This window comes from Lygodium microphyllum, chromosome 3, assembly GCF_053477565.2.
Source record: "Lygodium microphyllum isolate KBCC chromosome 3, Lygodium_microphyllum_v1.1.10, whole genome shotgun sequence".
Lineage (NCBI taxonomy): Eukaryota > Viridiplantae > Streptophyta > Polypodiopsida > Schizaeales > Lygodiaceae > Lygodium > Lygodium microphyllum.
Window position 1 is genome coordinate 8,926,459 of NC_141137.1, and position 22,858 is coordinate 8,949,316.

The 22,858-nt window shown below is 37.9% G+C and overlaps 1 protein-coding gene across 4 annotated transcripts; it reads right to left on the reverse strand.

Moving 5' to 3' along the window:
- Nucleotides 1-15,848: 15,848 nt before the first annotated feature.
- Nucleotides 15,849-22,125, reverse strand: LOC148038043 (type I inositol polyphosphate 5-phosphatase 10-like). 4 transcript variants are annotated; one of them, XM_087668295.1, is made up of 12 exons: nucleotides 21,328-22,124; nucleotides 21,034-21,226; nucleotides 20,830-20,905; nucleotides 20,527-20,655; nucleotides 19,655-20,363; nucleotides 19,223-19,413; nucleotides 18,535-18,643; nucleotides 18,269-18,420; nucleotides 17,841-18,156; nucleotides 16,680-16,845; nucleotides 16,406-16,587; nucleotides 15,849-16,300 (listed from the first exon to the last, which is right to left on the reverse strand). In XM_087668295.1, the coding sequence occupies exons 1-10, from the start codon at nucleotides 21,418-21,420 to the stop codon at nucleotides 16,720-16,722; spliced, it is 2,094 nt and encodes a 697-aa protein (XP_087524421.1). In that variant the 5' UTR covers nucleotides 21,421-22,124; the 3' UTR covers nucleotides 15,849-16,300; nucleotides 16,406-16,587; nucleotides 16,680-16,719. The 4 variants fall into 4 exon arrangements, with proteins under 4 accessions (XP_087524421.1, XP_087524429.1, XP_087524415.1 ...); XM_087668303.1 differs by having other exon boundaries at nucleotides 15,850-16,300; nucleotides 16,675-16,845; nucleotides 21,034-21,282; nucleotides 21,735-22,125; XM_087668289.1 differs by having other exon boundaries at nucleotides 15,852-16,300; nucleotides 16,675-16,845; nucleotides 21,328-22,122.
- Nucleotides 22,126-22,858: the final 733 nt, after the last annotated feature.

The following is a 22,858-nucleotide window of genomic DNA, read 5'->3' on the forward strand; positions in this document are numbered from 1 at the left end:
AAGATTGAATTATTCCTTAAGGCTGCAGATCCCATTCTACAACAAAAGCTTGTTGATCGTCTAGAATATGCTACCTCTGAATCAAGAGTCAAGATTGCACGGACAGATGTTATTGATGCCGTTAACATGATTGCTTGAAGAGAGCGAATGCGACTAAGATTGGTTGGGCTCTACTTCAACTTCAACAACTCCATTGATGGAGCTTGTTCCACCTTCAAAATCCCCTATTCCTTTGACTAATCAACCAACTCTTTCTTCTTTTGTTCCTTCTAAAAATGATATCATGGATGAACTTATTAAAAGCATGTGTGACCTTCATTTGATCTTACAGAAATTAGTTCCAAAGTAGAGAAGTTGGATGTCAAAGTTGAAGAACGAGGACGATCATCAACTCAAAGACCCATGAGAGAAGGCTTTAAGAGGCGTTGTATTTGGTACGATAGCCAACAACATGACAAGAGGGAGTGTTCTGCCTTCTGTGAGGCTCAAGCACAGAAGCTCTTCTTTTGGAAAGACGGAAAAATCCATGCAGCTGAAACTAGTTTTCCATTGGAGCCAAATTTTGGCCATGGTGGAATGAAGAAAAGATTAGAAGATTTAGCTGTAAAGAATGCCTATGTAACAATTGATGCAGCTACCTATGGGCTGCAAATTGAGCCAACTAAATCAAGTTTGAAAGCATGTAAAGCTAATGTGCAATCTAAAGTATGGATGTAGGCACTAGATCAAATGGGATGTGGTAAAGCAGCCAAAGAAAATTTGGCTAACGCCAGTCAGTGCATTCGAGGAATAGCTGGTTGGAAAGAACCGGTAGATCCTTTTTTCGCCTTTGCACATTTGGCTGACGTCAATCATAAAGAAATCTTGATTGAAGAAAAGAGAAGAAGAGAAGATGAACCAAGGCCTTCCTTTTCTGGCCCTCCAAAACGGGCAACTAGAAGAATGCCTGAACAACCAAAGCTTGCTGAAAATATAACCCCAGATCAAGAGATGGAAGATGCGCCACAAACAAAAAAGATCGAAGGAAAGAAGAAAGGCAAGAAACCAGGCTACAAATTGCAGTCTGACATAGAATCTGCAACCGATCTCAAATGAATCCTAGAAGAACGAATTCTAGGAAGCAAAATTGAATTCACCTTAGGCAAAATTCTTGGAATTGCCAAATGTGAATTCCATGATGTAATTATTAATATATTCAAAAGGAAAAGACAATATGCTGGTGATAAAGCTGAAGAAACAGTGCATGCTTTTTTGCAAGTTCTTCGAGTTTTTGTGCAGGATGAAGATAAGCTGACTTCACAAGGAATTCATCTTAAAGCAGTTAAAGAATTAATTGCAGCAATTGAAGCTGAAGATAAAGAAAACATGAATGCAAAAATTAAAGAAGTGAAAGTTGAAAATGTAATGGTCGGCTGGTCCAAGCCAGTTGGGCAGCCCACCTCTAGAAAAGAAGGCCGTCTACAGCACATGCATGAGGAGGAAGAGGCTCGGTTCATTCCAAGTAGTCATTACTCCCGTACACATTGGGCAAGAGCAACAACGGAGACAATCATCAAAATTAGAGAAAAAGAAACACCATGTATTGCACTCTTAGACCATGGCTCGGAGATAAACGTCATGGCAAGGAGTCTCTATGAAAGTGGCAGATGGCCCATAGATTTTGATCCAGGATGGCGAATGAGAGTTGCAAACAACTCTTCTGGAGAGTTATATGTTGCATGTCCTAATGTGCAGGTAACTATTGGACACATAAAAGACAATTTTCACTTTTTTGCTCAAGACTCTTATAGTTACCCTATCATTCTTGGGCAACCTTACATTTCTGAAGCCCGCTTGGAAACAAAAGCTATTGATGATAGTTCTTCCTGTGCTCGAATCCGAAGCAAGGATAATAAACGAGCTGTCAAATTTCTTACTATGTGTGTTAACCATCATCGAAACAGAGATCGACTGCGTGATTATCCTGTGCCTCCTAATGCCCAAGAATTCAAGGGTTTTTGGGCTACACTACTATAAAAGGAGGCTATGGTAGTGTGTCATGTAAAAAGATTGAACCTCCTTATGCTACAGAAATTGTGTCTCTAGCAAATTTGTAGGTATGTATAGCCAATAGTATAGGCTGTTATAAGTCTCTTTCGGCCATGACTAAGGCTGAAAGAAAATATTTATGTCATGTAAAAAGGGATCTGAAAATTTATGACATGATGGTTGAAAATGAAGATATTTTGGGCATTTTTTTTGGACTGATTACTATTGACACATTGGTTGAAATATATGCTACTGCTCATGCAGAAAATCAAGCAAAAAATCAGTCCATAGAAGTATATACATTGATAATTCAAGAATTTGTTGAGTAGGAAGACATTGGTTTACTCAACAAGGTTGAAGCGCAAGTGGAGACAAAATACAAGACATTGGATAAGAAAGTCAAACCTGTGGTAGTCCCACTGCCTCCTAAAAGTGAAGGGCTGGTTGATAGGGCAGCAAATCAGCCAAGTCTTTGTAATCATTCTAACATTGGTCACAAGTTCACATCTGAAAGTATAAAAGAGCTCAAAATAGGTGAAAATTCTTTCCTTTCACCGGCTGAAAAACACTCTTTTATGCAAATGCTAATGAAACATGGAAAAGCTTTTGCATTTCAACCAAGTGAAATAGGTTGTGTGGATCCAAATACTGTGGCTCCTATGGTCATTTTTACGGTCCCACATGTGCCTTGGAACCTCAAGCCTATTCCTGTTCCAAGGGCGCAATTGCCCAAATTACTAGAGCTTCTAAATGAAAAGATCAGAATGAAGATTTTAGAACCTTCTTCAGCACCCTACTCAAACCGATGATTTACCGTGCCCAAGAAAAATGGATCTTTACGATTCATTCAAGATCTACAGCCAGTTAATCGTGTCACAATTAGAAATGTTGGTTCGGGTCCAATTGTTGATGAGTTTGGTGAAGCTTTTGCATGTAGAGCAATTTATTCTATGGGTGACCTATATTCAGGATATGACCAATTTCAGCTTTCATTAGAAAGCGAGACATTACCACAATGAAGACACCTCTTGGATTGGTCCGCATGTGTACTCTACCACAAGGTGCAACAAACTCCATAGCTCATATGAAGCACAAAGTCTTAAGGGACTTTATTCCACAACTTACTCTTCCATTTCTTGATGATGTACCTATCAAGGGATGTGAAGTCAATGAAAATAATGAGGAGCTTGACGAAGATGGCTGCAGGACATTTGTAGTTAACCATATTCATGATTGTGACAGGATTTTAACAAGGCTAGAAGAGGTACATCTTACCCTTTCAGGAGCTAAGTCGATTTTTGGAGTAGAAGAAGTCCTAGTGGTCAGTCATCTATGTGGCCCCTATGGACGCAAACCTTCTCCAATAAAGATAGATGCCATCAGCAGAATGCAAGAAAAATGCACAAATGCTTTAGAGGAAAGACAAATCCAGTTTGCTGACATGCTATCACGTGCAAGATATGAAAATGAAGAAGAGCTGATGGAAGAAGATGAAGCTGAAGAATCTATACCTGCTGAATTTCATTCCATAGCTGCTGAAAATACCTTTTTAGTTATTGCATGTACTGGTCCAAAGCTGAAAACAATAGGATGGTCAACTAGAAGCCAGCATGCTCATTGCATTGCTCAAGTTCTAGTTCATTTCCTTGAAGAAGATTATGAAGAAGATTGGCTGAAGATCGGCCAATATTTGAGCACAATGAAGAAGAAGGAGACTTGGACTGATAAGGAGTTCAAGCATATCAAGAGGAAAGCTTATGGATTTTTTCTTAAAGAAGGAGATCTATGGAAGCACACAAAGAAGAAGAAAGGAGCGCATGCCCGAGTTTTAGGTAACAAAAGATTGCAACAACAGGTAATGAAGGAATTTCATGAAAGCCTATGGGCTGGCCATAGAGGCATATGGGGAGTTAAATTCAAAATAAACATTGGTGGCAAAACATGTATCGGGACATAGCACATTTTGTTGAAACATGTTATGTGTGTCAAATATATTCTATGGTTAAGCATCGAGATGGGTTACAACCGACTCATTCCTTGTCTACACATGGGTTATTGATCTTGTAACCATGCCTACAGGAATATGGAATATGCAGTATTTAGTACTTGCAAGAGAGGATCTAACCAATCAAGTTGAAGAAAAGACTTAACAACCAAATCCACTCAAGCTGTTTGTCGTTTTTTGCTTGAAGAAGTGTTTTGTAGATATGGTTGTGTGGGTAAAGTAACTGCAGATAGAGAAGAGTTGGATGCTGATGAGGCATGCAACTTCTTTGCTCAATTGGGTATTAAGTTAGCTTTAACATCAGCCTACAACCCTGAAGGCAATGGAAAGAGTGAGAGAGGTCATCAACCTATTCTCAAAGCTCTAGCAAAATCTTGTAGAGGAAAGATCAAAGAATGGCCTAAAATGCTATCTTTTGTATTATGGACTGACCGAACTACTCACAGTTCAGTGACTGGCTATATGCCAGTTGAACTTATGCATGGACAATAACCAATTATGCCAATTGAAAAATCTATTCTCACATGGAGTTTTCTACCTTGGGAGGAAGGCATCAGTAGAGAAGAGTGGCTGACTTTGCGCATATGGAAGCTAGAAAGAAGGCTTGAAGATGTTCAAGCAGCTATTGAGAAGCTAAAGACTGCAAGACTAAAGAACAAAAGAAGATTTGATAAGCGACATCATCGACTTCGGCCAAGTGCAATTCAAGAAAATGACTCGGTGCTTGTCTATGACAGTAGCTTAGACAATCAATACAGTGCTTCTAGGAAGATGGTGAAGTGTTGGTTTGGCCCATATGTGGTAAAGGTTGTTCATGACAATGCCACATATTCATTGGCTGAATTGGATGGAATAAGCATGATGATATCCATAGCTGGAAAAAGAATCAAGCTCTTCAAACGAAGAGAAAGTTCAACATATGAGCTAGAAGACTTGAATATATTTCAAGAGCATGAAGACAAAGAGGAAGAAGAAGAAGACATTAACATAGCAAAAGATACTTCTTTTGATACTACAAATCTATAAGACTTTGGCACATGCCGGAGGATGTGCAGGTTAGGAGGGGGTGGATGTCGTGCCACTACACACACACTGTATAAAAAAATCTAGAGTGTGGCTTCCTTTTAGATTTAGAGAGCCAATGCCATTTTAGACATTAGTGTTAGTGTCCATGGTTCAAAAATATTAGATTTTAGTCAATTTTTAATATTCTAGATATTATCTCTTGTAAAAAAATCTAGGAAACTATAGACAACTTCTAGACTAGGATGACATGTAAAAGAAAGCATGTAGCTTTCAGCTAATTTGAGAGGATTTTATGTAAAAAGAGAGATTAGAAAAATCGTGTGACGCGCGATCGCTGTTTTCAAGCAGTGAGCAGCACTCTAAAAGTGGGAGATAAATAAGGAGTGATCTAGTAGAAATCTGGCCAGGTGTCTTGGTATTTGACCCCCCTTTTGGAGCCATTGGAAGGATCAAATTGATGATTTGAGCAGCATAGAGGAAGGTGTATTTTCTAATTCTTTTTTGAAGTATTCTTCTACATCTTTAATCTCTTCAAACCCCTTCTCTTTTGTCTACTCCTCTCCTTGAATCTACCTTCATCGTGCTATCACTTATCTTCAAGAACTTGGCTTGAAACCTTCAACCCTTCTCTTATCTCTACCATCTCTGGAGTCTAAGCTCTTGAAACCCCATACATTCTTCTCTTGCCAAACCCATGTGGTGACCTTCAACCCTACGCATTGCGACAGCGGGAGATCAAAACATACTTGCAAATGAAGGTGCCATGGTTGCCATTGAAGCTCCGGTTGAAGCTCTTCAAATCCAGACTGAAGAGAATACCAGGAAAGCTCCAATGCCTTTGCTCTGATACTAGTTGAAAGGGAAGTGGAACCCAGGGGGAAGAAGCTTGGCGGTGAGAGCTATGGCGAATGGAGAGTAAGAGCTAAGAGAGAGAGAAACTCGAAGTGGAAACTCCAACAACCACAATGTGTGGCCGGGCCTTCCTTTATTCAAATATTCACTAAAAGAATAAAGAATAAGTGACTATGACGGGCACCCGCTACCTATAGTGTGCAGTGGCGGGTACTGTTAGTGTAGTAATACACGGGTGGCTAGGCGGAGGCACCTTTACCCCCAACATTAAATTCCAAGATAGATTAGCTTGGACTCATAAACACATTATTATGTAAGATGGACAATGATACTGACAATGACTCAAGTTGATAATGCCATTACCTTGTTATGAGTGTCAACCAAGTACATGCCTTTATAGCTTTTTGGATAGTATCACTCCCCTCGCAGTGCATATGGAATTTTTAACATTTCTTCCTAGAGCATACATCATTTGTCTATCTTCTACCCTCTTCAGGGCATACATCTAGCCTCTATGGGCAAGCATCATTTGCTATTCTCAACAATTGGGAGATTCAAAGAAGACTTCTACAGTAGTGGATCCATGTACTCTCTATGAGCCATAGAGCTTTAGCACCACTGTATTAGGTCCCTTGCCTAGAATTAGTATTCCTTTGAACCAATCAATCCTTACTTGTGCAACTTTAAATAGCCAATAGGGGGTAAGAGGTTCCAAAAGGATTTGGTTTCATCACTAGGTAAGTCAATGAGTTATCTCATCCTACAATTATGGTCTTAATGTAAGGACCAAATAAGAACAAAAGGCTCCAAGGATAGCTGGATTTCTAGTACATTCAATGGTTAAATGTCTTGCTTGATGGCAGTTTCCACACCAAGTGTTTGATCACATAACATCTCTTCCTACTCTTGTAGTGTTTGATAGGTTGGCAGTGTCTACTTTTAGTGTCTGTAATTATTTTGTGATCACATCCATCAACTCTTTCTTGATATTTGTAATTGAGTTGGACAAGTAATCCCTGGTGTAAGTTACTCATGAATATATGTGTGCATCACGTGGGTTCAAAATAATGTATTTTTAAAATACCATTTTTATCAAATTTTTATATAAAAAATGGTGTAATATAAAGGGGTTATTTACATATTTAATAGAAAAGGGGTTTGTTTTTTTCAAGAAACATTCACGGATAATGATATTTATAAATAGACTTTGAATGCAAGTGATGTAGAGGATATATATATATATAGTAACTTCCTCGAGAGTAATCCTTCAAATTTTCTCCCCCTAGAGCATTCGTAGTAGGATTTTGGGGTGTCTCTATAATCATCGTGTAGAATGGTTGGATTGATGCAAAAGGGTTCTTTGTTTTGATTCTAATTCAAAGGTCCTATCGAGGCTATTGGTTGTTGATTCTAGTTAGCAGGGTTCCATTGTTGTTGCTAAGTTGCCAACGAGAGAATTGTTTGAGGTCACTATTGTTGTGGTTGAATCATCGTTTGAGGCATTGTCTATGACCACTCTACATTCGGTGCAATGTACTAAGGGATTCTTGGTATATGCTGTGTGTAAGGATAGGGAATAGTCTCTAAGATTGCATTTGGTGGCTACATCATTCCTGGCATTGAAGGAGGTAGGACTCCTCTTTTAGAGATCATAGACAACCTTGATTCAACTTCATCATACAATCTTGCACCTTTCAATGTGATTTTCAAATTATTCAATCTTCTTAATTCCATGAGCTTTCGAACCTCTAGTTGTAGGTCTTTAAGAAAAACTTCCTTCTAGAGGCCTTTATTCAAGTTATAATTGATATATCTCTTTTGTATGGATTCAATATGCATCTTCTCTTCAAGATCTTCACGCCTCAATTTGGTGAGAAAGGGCACCTTCAAGTCATCCCATGTGCCAAAAGTTCGTATTGTTTGTCTCTTATGCCATTGAAATATCATGCCTTTGAAAGTGGCAAGGAATATTATCAACCAATGCTCTCAGACTCCAGCATTGTTGGCCACACATGCTACCATGAAATTAGCTACATGAAGTTCGGGGTCTTCATTGTACTCTCCCTTGAAAATTGGCAATGAAACTACAAATTTTGCTAGCATGTTAATATCAACATTTCCTAGATGGATCTAGCTAGAAAGGGGACCTTGATTTACCGTTGAGACTTCTATGAATAGTGTCGCAAGGGCATCAAAGGAGGCTTCTTCTACTAGCTTGTTCTTAGCTTTGATTTTTGCATTCTCTTTTCTCATGTACCTTTGGACTTATTCTAGTGCTTGCCTCTTTATTGCATCATTTATCAGGGAGTTGTCTCCACCTAGTTTTTTGGTGCTTCACAGAAGAGGAACCAAAGGGAGTTAGTATTTAGAAGACTCTCTTGCCAACATTTTTTCTACTTTCTTTTCACAATCTCTGAATTCAACTTTCATACCACTACATAGAGGAAGAGGAAGATATTTTGTTTTGAAGACATCAAATTCATTCTTAGGAGAATTGCCATAGTGCCATCATTGTGATAATACTAACTTTGGAGGGTCTCAATGGCATAAGTTGTGGAAGAACAATCTACCTACTAGCTTCCAGTGTGGGTTACCAATTGGACAAACAAAAGGTTCTCACTTGTTGTATGTCCATGAGTAAGTCCCAACTCTTTTTCTTCTTATTCTTATAGATCTCCACCAACCATGATTCATAGAGCTTCTTCACAATCTCCTACTTAATATTTAGGAACTCTTCAATGTAAGAAAAATCTTCCATTGATGTTCATTCTCTTTGTTTCTAATTCTTTAGTTCTCTCTGAAATAGGTTGATTCAAAGATGCACCTCTCTATTGCTTCTATATATAGGAAAAATAGTCTGTTACACAAGGCCCACATCAAGATAGCTTTATGCTCTTGCCATTGGGGAATGACTCTCTTGAAGAAAGTGGCTTTGCCTATAAATTCCACCAATTCTTTTGTAGTCCTTATAATATTGAAATCTTATGTACCTCTTTTCCTCTTCAATAGTGTTTTCCTTTATTTTTCTAGTCTACTATAGGTGCTTGTTGATGATAATTTTCTCTGGCTATGCATCAAAATATGGATCTATCTAGAGAACACCAAAGAAACGAGGAAATTACTGCAAGAAAATCTATCCTATCACACCAACAAGCTTTTCTTTCATGCTTTCAAGAAACCATAGGAAGAAAAAGAATACTGAGAACATGAATTCTCTAGGCAACATCATAGAATGAGTCTCCTATAGATTTATCATGATAGATCTTCATATCCATCAACCACAAATCAAATGAACACAAATAAACACCCAATATTGAATGAAAAATGATCACATAAGCTCCATTATGATTCATAGCATTCTTTTTTCAATCTCTCATAGTAGATATGATGTTTTCCATAGAAAAATGACTATCTTTCACGCAATCTCTCTCAAAAACATACTCTCAATCACTCACACATCATAATACTTATCCAATACAATAGAATAATACACAATAACCCTCTCTTGTTCATGAAAACACCTCTCAAGAGGTATGCATAATATGAAGAGATACTAGAGACATTGTAGTGACCTTTTAAGGTTCATAACTATCACAATTACTTTAGTTCTCACTTTAGGTCGTTATCAACTACATCTTCACTTATTTGAACTCTTTTGAGGTTATCATGTTCCATTTCTAAGATCATTAAGATTTCCCAAACTAAACATTCATTCATTAGAATACTCATGGAACAAACATAGGCTTAAAGAAGATCAATAGACTATCAAATGAAACATCAACAAAAGCATTAAAACTATATAGCTCCAACCAAAACCAATACAAACCATTAAAAACCCTTCAACACATATCTCAACCACACTCAAATCCAAGGCAAAATAGACCCAGTACAAGAACTAAATAGTAGTCACATAAGATACATAAGCATATCACAAATAATTCAAAAACCATCTTGAGCTAATTAAACATATTCAATTGTTCCCAAACCACTCCAAAATACCTCAAAAAACATTCAAACCTATCCATTCCATCACAAAATCAATCATTCAATACCCAAAAACAACAAAAAATCCAATCATTTCAATCCTCAACATCTTCCACAAAGACAATATTATGATGTTGAGATAATTTTCATGTATAGCAAGGAGAAACCTAGTCTAAGGTAGGAAGAGTTTGGTATAGAGAGAGAGATTTAAGAGGAGGAAGACGAGAAGAAAAGGAGGTGACATCAAATTTTACTAATAGGGAATCAAATAGACAAACTCCAACTATAACTTCTGTATATTTCATAAAATCTCTTCTAAATCATCTATAGCATCACCATATGCATCAATTATTAAGACTTTGACTAATGTGTAAATTTTTCTTAAAATAACTCTATTATGCATAGAATTCACCATACATAAGTGTGGCGATTGACAATGTCTCTATGTGACTAAAATAGTCCTTTTCACATATATAAATAGTCTTACATTGAATCAATCCACGAATACTTGAAAATCCTTGCTCCATTTAAAAAAAAGAAACTCTCTTTTAGCTCAATACATCAAAATTTCAATCCAATGCAGTTATGAATCAAGATTCATGCAAGATTGTTGATTGTCTCTTAGTGTTAGGGTGGCAAAGTGTCCATTATCTAATAGTGTAATTTATAGTAATAGTGGGCTAATGTAAGTTAGTTCTAGAATAATTGGCTTTAGCCATTGATAGAGATTTTCCCTAAAGCATTCAATGTTCATCCTTTCTCATGTCCAAAGGAAGCCCCAAAAACCTTCAATATTCAACACAAAAAGCATGTGCCCAGACCTTATCCAAAGTAGAGAGAGAAGATGCAAAGAATAGCCTACAAAATTTGGTGTGAATTGTGTTGGAAACCCTACTCCCACTACAAGGATATAGGGCAATAGCGACGGCCATTTGTGATGCAAATTAGCGGCATCGCTATAAATAGCGATGCAAATAGTGATGGTACTTAGATGAAAAAAAAAAGGCCGAAAGTCGAGCATGGCATTTTGCGCAAAAGAGCGAAAGAGAGAGTGAACTACATCGTGCGTTTGGGAGAGAGAGGGAGAGAAAGGGAGAAAGAGGGAGAAGGAGAGCTCTCACCACCACTGCTACCGTTTGCGAAGAAGAGGAGAAAGTGCAGGAAGGGCAAAAAGGAGCTACCGTCACAAAGAGAAGCCACCGAATCCATCCTCGGGCCTTTGAGGTGAGTGCATTGCTCCCTCTTGGTTTGTTCTTGTTTTTTCTCATTTTCTTTTGTTTGTTTTTGTTAAGAATGATGTGTATTGAGGAAAAAAGAGAGGAAATGAGAGAGAGAGATCAGGAAGAGAGAAAAAGAAAGAAAGAACGAGAGAGAGAGAGGGAATAAATGTGAAACATAAGAGAGAGAGAGAGAGAGAGGAGAAGGAATGAATGAAAAACAAAGAGAGGGTAAGATCTTGTTCTTTAATTTCTTTTTTTCTTGTTTGTAGTAGTAGTAGAAGTAATAGTAGTAGTAGAGAGAGAAAGAGATGTTTTGTTAAAGGTGCACCTTAGGTGTGTTTGGCCGATTGTATATACACGATGGCCCAGTAAGTCACTCATCTTTCTTGTCCGTAGTTACTAATTTTAATTAAAATACATTATTGTATGGTGGACTGATGTGTAATTGTTTCTTTTTTTGTAGAGTCCGTTCGATGCTCCTTTGCGGCGGGACAAGCTTTTGGATGGCGAGGATCTATAGCTTGCCCTTGGATCCGTGGAGCGCACATCCTCTTCTTTTTTGGTCATGTGATTTATATAGAAATTTTCTATGCACTATGTTATTATCATCCTTTGTATCTTGCCATGATTCTACCATCGCTTTCATTACATGATCTTGTATTTATTTTATATAGCAGTCTTATGGATTCAAGTACACTTTGCTTTCATTTTGACAAGCATTGTACACTTTACTGTAACTCTTTTGTATGGCCCAAAAAAAACACATAGTGCTATTTGTGGCTGTAATCGTTGCTATTATCATCGCAAATTTACTGCATGTGTCATTATTAGCATCAGATTTTGCATCGCAAACCATTGCTACGTGCATCGCTTATAACGACGGTTCTATGGTATTGCTAATACCGATGTTTTTAGCGACGACAAGGATACATTTTTTTATGAACATTTTCGTCACTTTGAACATCGGTATGAGGCTTGTATCTAGTAGTGTCCACAACTACTTGTGATGATCCTCAAATTCAATTCTTCTCTTGTTCCTCTTTATAGAATTGATAGAGCACTCTTGATTTTTCCCCTTCTTCACTCTTTGCAACAAATACCATGTATTAGGTTTTACATAGTGCCCTTCCATCTCTTCCACTCTTTACATGTGCATGTAAGATGGGTAGTGTCATGTATCTTCTACCTAGTCGCTTGAATCAAGTCATATTCAATTTTTAAAGTCTTATCTTTATCACTACATGACATCTGCCCTCTCTATACATGCACATAATCTTGCATATAGAATATCTTTTAGTCGTCAGCATACTTTAGTTCCTCATCTTTAATGTCTCATTCTTCTTCTTCTTGGCTGTGATGAATATTCTCTATATCCTGTTCTTCTTCTTCATAGGTACTTGAAACAATTTTTTGGAAGATTTTAATCTTCTTTCCAGCTATAGGGACTTTTACCCCCATACCATCAAGCTCACATCCAGGGTTGGTAGCATTATCATGAATATACTTCACATATGGGCCAAACTACCTCTTTGAAAACTTCTTTAGATTACTATGTTGATTTTGAAGACTAGTATCATAAACTAACACCCAATCTCCTTCTTTCATTGGTTTCGGACAAAGCTTGTGCTTCTTGTCAAACTTATCGTTATTCTTCAACTTGGCTTCTCATAAGGAGACTACTATGAGCTCAATATTTGTAGGTCTTATCTCTAATTTCTAAATTCATAATGCAAGAATGTCTTCTTTAATTATATCTTCCTCCCATGGTATCTCATTCTACAAAATAGCAATATCCTCTATGGCATCGTAGATTTTTTACCATACATAAGTTCAATGGGTATACATATTTTCCTTATACTATGTGTAATGTGGTTAGCTCATAAACCATAAGGAAGTAGTCTATGCCACTCTTGAATCTTTCCCTTGCATGCTTTAGCTCAAGCTTTGGAAATCCACGGGTGACCTTTCAATTTTCCCATTCTCTTCCAAATTAAATTTGTAGTGAGAGCAAGTTTGATCCCCATCCTCCTTGACAATAATTCCCTAGCTTCATCTACATCTGATTCTCCTCTATGCATTGTTACTTTTCCAACACATCCATAGCTACATATCACATCTTCCAAAAGAAATTTGCAAACAGAATGGATATTCTTTATTCTTAAATCTCAATCTTCCACATGGTTTCTAAGAGCTTCTCTTACAAGTGTAATGTATCTCATTTTTCCTAGATCCACATGCATGGTTACTAAGTCAATCACCCACTTATAAATGCATAGCTAGTGGATATGTAGGATGTAGATCATCTCAGGATGTTGTACAATAAAGACTACATTTGGTGAGCAGCACGTCTCCACAAAGTGCAAGACATCTCTAAACATGTCTTTTCACTAGTATCTTTATTTTATATTTGCAAATGAGTCCTAAACACCTCAATGACTAGACCATAGACTCTCATTAAACTATTTCATATTAGAGTATTGACTATCTTTGTTACACACTACTCTTAATGGATTACCCTTTTCCTTTCTTTGGATTCTTTCATAAAAACCCATTCTTCAAGACATGTCCGTATGCTTTCTTTAGAATCCTCTTGAACTCTTTCTTTATCCATGCTTCTTGTCTTGTCCAAATATTCAGGTTACAACCAATTTATAGCCATTCACTCTCAAACACGTCTTCTAAGAAAGAATCAATTAAAGAAACATTCAAATAAACATAGCATACATGATCAAGTGGTACTCCTACATTTTCAACTTCTTCACCATCTAAAAGTATATCTTCCTTAACCTCATACATAGTCCTTGATAGCATATCAATAATGGGATTATCTTTACTTGAAATATCATAAAAATTTGGATTCAATGCCTTGATGTATGCAATCCATCAAAGCATAGCAATATTAGGAGTCGATAAACTATTATTCTATAAGAACTACATAGTGCAACAAATAGAATCTGAGCAAGGAGTAGATAATACATAGAAAATGTGAGAATAATAGAAACTTCATTAATTCCAAAAAAATTGATACAAATATGAATCTACCCATCCATGCATTCTCAATGTGAGGCTTAAATGGTGATCTAGAGAGATGATAGATGAAAATCTTATGGCTAGTTGGAAGACCTCTGACTTGGTGAAAGACATGTTCACGATGGCTTTGGTGGGGCATTTCTTTTATAGACTAGGACAATTTTGGCCTATCCAACCATATTGTAACTCTACCCTAGTTGGCCAAGGAACTCCTTAATAACTCCCACATTGCAAAACTCAATGCACCATGCATCAAGTTAGTACTAGCATAACTAGTCTATTTAACCCAAAGGTTAGATCCACAAAGGTTACCTTTTTTCCATCCAATCACATAGACCACACTTAACATACAAGTAAAGATCCATGAGGCTCACACATGGCTTCTCCTCATAATGAGGGTCTTACAACTTGAAGCACTATGGATCATTAGTGGCACCTTAGGAGGGTGGGGCATTAAGCATGTCTAACATAATCATGCCAAGAAGTGGAAAGCAATCAATCTCAGACATAACTGAAGCTCCAATATAGTACTTTTTCTTTCACTTCATTAATGCTATAATGACTCCCCTTAGCTCCCTTTTCATTTATCTTTTCTCTGCTATATATGTCAATGTCAACTCTCAAAAATAACTATATACTTGTCCCTTGCTATTTGCAGAAGCTTCTCTACTCATCCATGGCATGTAGTACATTATTTTTGGATTTTCTTGATTTCATAATAGAAATACGATATGGATGTGAAAGACATGGGAAAGAAATGGATCAAACACCATGATCTAATACCACTTACGATATATATATATATATATATATATATATATATATATATATATATATATATGGAAAGAGAAAGAAGAGAGAAATACTAGAAAAAGAGAGAATAGAAAAAGAGGAGAGAGACTACCCATGAAAACTTGATAAGAATGTGAGTAGATGAAGAGATCACTTGATCTTGTATTATGTAAGAGAAATAGTCTCATACATTCGTTTATCATTGGGTCAATGTAGCACTAGGTATTTGTCAAACATTTGTAGAAAGTACATGTCCAAATACACTTCGTTATAGGACAATAGGGCACATCTATCATATCTAAGATAATCATCACCTTGGGATGAGGGGATATAGCCACCAACCTCCTTGTTTTACATATGACCTATCTAATTTATCAACCCTCCAAGATGCATCCTTACATTGGTGATTATGGTACCTAAAGCGTTGTGAAAATGACGAAATTGTTGCATGCAATACATCATTGACATCATGTTGTCTCTAGAGTGCATCCCAAAATTTCCTTTCCTTTAATAGCAATATATTAGACACTTAAAATTTTCCACTACTCCAATATGTTATATTCCAATCTTTGATGAGGAGGGAATAAGCATAGGAAAAAATTCTTTTGCATGCAAGTTAACTTAAGTACAAACTTAGAAAATTCAACCATATTCAAGTTTGAGGATAAAAATAGTTCTTCAGCGACCAACTATTATGTTTATGCTAGGAGTTTGTGATATGGAATAGCATGAATGACTACCATAACTAGTCCTAAATAGATTTTCCTTACTCACATCTATCTATGAAAATTACTTTGATAAGAAAGCCAAATTTTATATAGTTCAATTTTCACTCCAAAATTTTCAAAGAAAAGAAGTAAATCCAATTTACAATGCTCATTTGTAAGAAACTAAGAAACCTTATTTTTCAACACTGCAAATCATAGGCCCATTGAGCAACAACACTACAATTCTACTCATGGCTTAGAAAACTTTAGAGATTCAAAATTTCTTCATAAGATTGAGTGCCAAAATATTAGCAACAAATATTTCTACAATTTATACATTCCTAAAATACATGTTTATCGAAGGGATGGACTTGTGGCATATTGCTAATGCAACCAATTGTGATAAGAAAAATTTTACTTGAGATATGAGAAAATGAAGTGTTGAGAACTATAGTTCCTCAACAAGAAAAACATGGTTTTATCACCCAAAGCTAGTTGGTGAGTCCATGAAAACTTGGTACATGTTCTCCACAATAAAAACATGGATTGTTTGGTAAAGCTTGTTTCAACCCATGAAAATGGGAAAAAATTGGCCATGTAGTGCCACAAACCACTTCAAAACATATCTCAAACATGAAAATACAAGTCTAGTCAACCTGCAAAATTTTCAAAAGAAGCATTTCACATTAGAATGTTGCAATTACTTTGAGAACTAAAATGGAAATCACATTTTCTTTCTCCATGAGAACATTGAGTCTCACCTCTATATAATTGGGAGAATTTGAGTTAATTCATTTTGCAACTTGAATGGTTTCAAGTTTCTCTTCCATCATAAGAAGAATGTGGAACGCTTAGTAGGAAGCGAGGATTGATGTATGCCTAAATCAATTTTTACATTTTGTGTACAAAAGATAGATCATAGATTTGTTTGATGTATCCAAACCTAGTTGGCAAAAAGGAAAACCCACTAAGAAACCTTTAAAGAAAAAAATATATTGAATGTAAAATTACGATCACAAATGTGTGTTACCTTACAATTTTCCATGACATAGGGTCCAGATGATGGAATTAAAGCCTAATGTTTGATGATGGGAGAGAGAACTCCATCACGAAAAGGAAATAAGGGACTAAGCTTTTTTGCATTCATTATGTGAGTTTGATTAGTTGAAGAGTCATATGGAACACTTTGCATGTCGTACACCTATTTCACCAAACCCAAGTATTAGACACTTAATTCAATCTAAAGAAGCCAAGGGAAAGATCAACTTGTTTCACATTACTTGTTCCTAGAACTTGGCTTTAAAAACATAGAGCAAGAGTTTTTGTGAGGAACAATCTATAACAAGCTACTATCGTCAAACAAGGATCATGTTGATGAGACACAAGAGTATGCAAATCTATAGTATTGAAGAATTTGTGAAGTAGACATGGTGAGGGTATGTTAATTTTATATCTTGGGATGGTGTAATATGTAATCTCCAAAAGGAGATTCTCCATCTAAGTCAAAGTGAAGGTATATATGAATATTTGTAAGGAAACTTACAAAATGAGTAGATTGACATTTTTAGAGAAATCTATTATTTTCTAAAAGTACTAGAAAATTGTATGTCTACAATTTTAGGAACATGCTTCAGCCTAAGAATGCCTACAAAGATTTGGATGGAGCTATAGTGAGGGTCCAAGTGATTTCCTTAATAATTTGAATATGCATGTTCATGCAATCATGTGTTTTACAGGGTTGGGGTGCACACACATCTATGTGCACATATGTATATGTCTATAAAATGGAAGATCATGTGCATAGTCTATCTATGAAAACTAGAATGCATCATTCCCTTCAAAGCTAATTGACCTTATCTAATTATATCATTTTGAGAAGCTCTTCAAAATCTTCTATCATGTGAGTAACAACATACGTATCATGCTTCTTGTAGATTGAGTAGTGAACCTAATTATTCAAAGCCTTGAGAATTGTTGGTTGTGGAGGTTGAGAGGTTTTGATAAATTCTTGCCCACCAAGGCTTATGCTATCAGTTACATGAGTCTTCCCTATATATATATATATATATATATATATATATATATATATATATATATATATATATATATATATATATATATATATATATATATATATATATATATAGAGAGAGAGAGAGAGAGAGAGAGAGAGAGAGAGAGAGAGAATGAGTGTACCTCGTGATGAATTGGAATGCTACTATTGGTAGTGAGCATCTTTGATGTATTAGGAAAATCAATTGGAAAGACTTGCTCAAACCCCACTTTGGTAATTGAGAATGGTCCCACAAAAGTTGTAGGAGAATCACTTATATTGTTGCTAGTTGTGGTGGGAAAGGTAAAGCCATATTGAAAATGACTTTCATGCTTAAACATCTCAACTTGAGCTTTGAAAGTTGCTGCAACTGGGCGATGGTCAGATTGAATTAGAGATTCACATCTTACATAAGTTGATTGCTTAATTCCTTTTCCATACCAAAGCACACGATCACACCTGCATTATTCTATGATACATCATTTGCCTTGAAAATATACATTATGATAAACCTATCAAATGGCCTAGTCTCCTTGCAACTGGATATAAAGCTAGCTAATCACATAGTTACCAAGCAGGGGCCCTTTTCTTAGCACCATCTTCAATTTCTGCCATGGCATTATAGACATTAGAATTGGTGAGGTACTTGTAGGTGGGGGCAAAGCTTATAGGGCCTTCATGCCACCCCTCAAAAGCATGCCCAACAGATTGCTCATGCTTCAACTGAAAATAACAATAATTACTTGAATTACATCATTGTAGAAAGCTTGCATCTATAAACATTGATAACCATGTACTAAGAATCATCCTTCTAAATGATTGTGGTTGCATTGATACCTGATCATTTTTAAGCAAGGCTTCCCAGTTCTCATTGGCGATTAATGATGTGAGTTGTTTGCAAGTCAGTGAGACTCTATAGTTAAGATCGCCAAACCAAATGATTCGACTGCAAATGTTATGAAACAATATTAATGATGCATGAACATATGGGTTTCAACTAGAGTATGTAGTAACATAGAGTAGATGTATTTAAAGAACAAACCAATAGAAGGTCGTTATTTAGCCATACATAGCACAATAAAAAATGCCGAATTATACAAAATCATATGAAGAAAATAAAAAAAATTAATGCAATAGCTCGTAACTGGCCAGACTTGGTAGCCCAACCACGAGATGATTTGCAAACTCAAGTGCGAAGCTCCTCATTGAAAGAGTGGAATGCTCATACTTTGGTGGTCTTCGAGAGAAGAAAGCCTAAGTAGACTAAATCTAGCACCTCATACATGACATACGGGAATGAAGGTGTAGATCAAATGCATTATAGGTATTTGAATGATGGTAGATTGTAGCACTTTACACATGATATAGATCAATATTTGAATGACGGTAGCAGATTGATTAAATGCATGTTATGCTCATAATTGTATCTCTGAATAGGAGACGCACTATGTTGCCAAGCAGAGGGCGAAAGGAATTCAGGAGACGCGCTACTAGGGAGAGAGTTTGATGGAGTTCGTATACTTACTCATGAGCGAGGATGGTTAGAGGCAGATTGACTGCGCCAGTCTTTGGGCGAGAGAAAACAGTCCTCCTGAGAATCTCGCTAACATCCGCATTCCTGCGCACGGCATCGCTGTCCCTGTCACCCGACCTCAGGTGGCAACACACGAAGCAGAAATTCGTCTCGTGCAACGATACGCTCACAGACACGGACCCCTGCAATGGAATGTGACGCTGATTATGTGCTTAAGGAATGAATAGATCAATCCCAAAGTTATTAGCTTCCAGCTGGTTAATTGTCTTTAGATTTGTGTCCAGAATCATCATTCTTCAAAAATTGAACCAAAAAATCCACGAATTCATCTCCGTGCTTTCAATTAATATTGGCTACATCGAATCAACCATACTGTGCACATCTATTTATATGCATAGCATATGATGTGGAATTAATTAGTACCTTGTTTCCGAGGCGTCCCATGATTCCACACCCAACACAGGAGACCTCCACAGCTTTGACATGGGGTCGCAGCTCCCTTCTTACCCACACTGATAAAAAAATGCCCACCATCTGCTTACTCGCGATCCTGACATACCTCTGATGATGATAACTATCACGTCGACCAGCTTTACTTAATAGGGTACAAGAAGATTTACAATCGCCTGATATGGGGCAAATGGCATTGGAGCTTAGCATGTTAGAGATCCTTGACAGATGCACGTTTGTGTTCTCATCTGCGAAAGAATGCCTCGGGCCACAATCAAAATCTGCTGCAGTATAATCCAGATGATGTTCGACGGCAGCTACGTCATCGTCACGGCCTAATGCCGGCCGGGAGGGATCATCATCATGTTTATGAGACTGGTAGCCAAATATATGACTAATTGAGCAAGCAGGGGAGGATGGAGCTGTGGAGCTTTTCCTGGCCTGACTTATATTATTGCTACTAATTCTGAGCTTGAAATGATTATGAATCATGCCAGAGTGTACTGCATCAGGATCAACGACTGCAGATCCAGAACCTCCTGCATGGAGATGATGATTATCATTGGTGCTGCAGCTGTGGTTTAAGGTTTTCCTGATGAGGGCATCCCACTTGGCCGCCCGAGATCCATCTTCGCTTCCCAGGACAATATGGCTGGCGGTCAGAGGAACGATCTCCTGTAACCTGCGGGCCATATTTTCATCACAATGCCCAGCAAACACGCCAATCAATTATGGATTAGCTTAGCCATTATAAGAGTACAAGGATATATTATATCTAGATGGTTTCAACACCCTTAGCTGATTCGGTCCTTCGATTAGATGAATGATTCGGTGGAATTACTCACCCGATCACATAAATGTCTGCATCAGGCTCGCTCTGATTATCAGCTGATGAGCTTTGAAAGAGCCAGTCTCGGATGTCCCAATCGCTTCGAGGAGCTTTGCCTGCAACATTCCATGTTCCCACGAACAACCTAGTGACGGAGTACAGGACAGAGGATTAAGAACACACATACAAACACTTCTAATTTGACTAGCAGCTTTACTGTCTTGGTCTGTCAGGGCAATATCCCAGCCGCTAATAACGCGACTATGAGCCTTTTAATTAGTTACTTGATCTGGACGAACATTATTTCTAGTATTCTTACTTCAAGTCTTGCGTGTCGATGTAGCTCGAACAGAAACCCCCACTTCGGCGTCGGCCATGCAGAACCTCCTCAAAGCCTTAGGAAATTTAATGGCGCCATGACAACAAAAGCAATTAGGAATTGCCAAGTATGTGAAACAAGCACAATGTTGCTACCGACCTATGAGCGTGGATGAAGGACTTATAATAATCGAGTGTAAATCACCTGTATTATATTCAGTATAACAGCGCCGGCCGTGGTCATCATGATCGGCTGCCTTGCAAAGCTGATCTGCTTCGGCTGCATCAGTACGGTTTTGCAGATTTTCAATATACTTATCTGCCCGAAACGGCTCTGCTGACCTTCGACCCTTGGCCCGGACCCATCTTCTTGTGATATCCCAGAGTGACGTTCTTCTCTGTGCCGTACACCGTAATCCAATCATCAGATCAAAGATAGGGCTGTACGCACGACCTATTGAATAACGAATGCAGTAATTATATGATTTGCAGTTCATACCCGGGGCGGCACATGCTTTTGGACGCCCTGATCAGCTTGATTAATATAAGACATCGAGGCCAACATGCAGGCAGCCGGCCGGGTCGATTGCATATGATCATATTGATGCCATAGTACGATCCTTATGCGTGTTAACACGCAGCGCACAAACAGACATTGTGGGTCATTACATTAATCCCTGCTGCGAATTTTTTGGGAGCTGGAGGATTGCCATGAACAGTACACGATACTTTGAAAATATATGGGGTGCGACTTTGGGGCTGATGCAGATAGCTCACGATGGAGAAATGGGTGGGCTAAGCTGGCCGTGCAGACTATAATTTGCTTGATTACTCCTCGAGAACTTATATGCTCTAAATGTGAGAGAGAGAGAGAGAGAGAGAGAGAGAGAGAGGGAGAGATTCTACCGTTGCAGTTGTCGCAGGAGAGCAGGGTTCTTCCCCTTTTTCTTCAGCTTCATGGACTTAGGAAATAAGATGGAAGGTCACGAGACAGAGAGAGAAACGGGAGGGGGGGACGGGAGGGATGGAGATCAGGTGAGACAAGTAGTAGTGGTAGCGCAGTACTAGACAGAGGCAGCAACAACCAACGACAGCATATTCATTCATGCTGCTGCTGAATACTCAAGCACTGAATCACAGAGCACGGTTCCCGATGATTGGCCTTCACCTATAAAGCACCACTTTCTACGACACTTGCGCAGGCAGTGTATTATGCTAATGAATCTTAATATGTGCTAATGAACCTTAATTTTAGCTTTGCTCGATATGAAAACGCTTGAGAAAGGAGGTAATGCGCCGCCCCAATATCTCTCTCTTTTACGTTAATTTACTGCACTATATGCTAATTAACAAATCCTCACACTTATTTTAATCCTCTTGTAAGGTTCTCTATTTAATGCTGTGGCCAATTATATTATAACTTCCACAGGAATCGGACGTGTCTGTGCGCGTGCGGTCCTGATGATGTTATACAGGTATATTATATGTGCGGCAGATATTCAATCCATGGTTACGTTAATGTTTCTGATTTTCGACTCTCAAAGTGGGACTGAAAAGAGAGCAAAAGCTTCGGATGTAGTAATATCACTGTGTCGTCCCTCCCTGCTAACAACAACAGCTGCGGGACACGCGTCTGCATCACTGATAGGAGTGTAGTTAGCAAAGCAGGCAGGCAGGCAGGGAGCAAGGAGCAGTGCCACTCCAACACTTGCAGATGCCTCATGATAACATGTATGCCTGACTATATTGAATATCATGATAATGATGACGATGTGCGTCCGATGACCGTGCCATCGTTGGCAGTTGGCTCTCTCGAAAGGCTCCCATGTTATGGAGATCCTAGCAGGTCGAACGAAGCATGCTTGCCTCTTCTGATTTAGGTGGCCACTCTTTTTCTTCTTTTGGCATGTCGATCATTGCACTGTGGCATCCTTTTCCCTACCAAACTTGACATTTTTTCCTTGTCTCTTTTCTTCAGCATTACCCGTAAAAGCATCTTATTATTGTAAGGGTTAAGGTACCTTAATTGG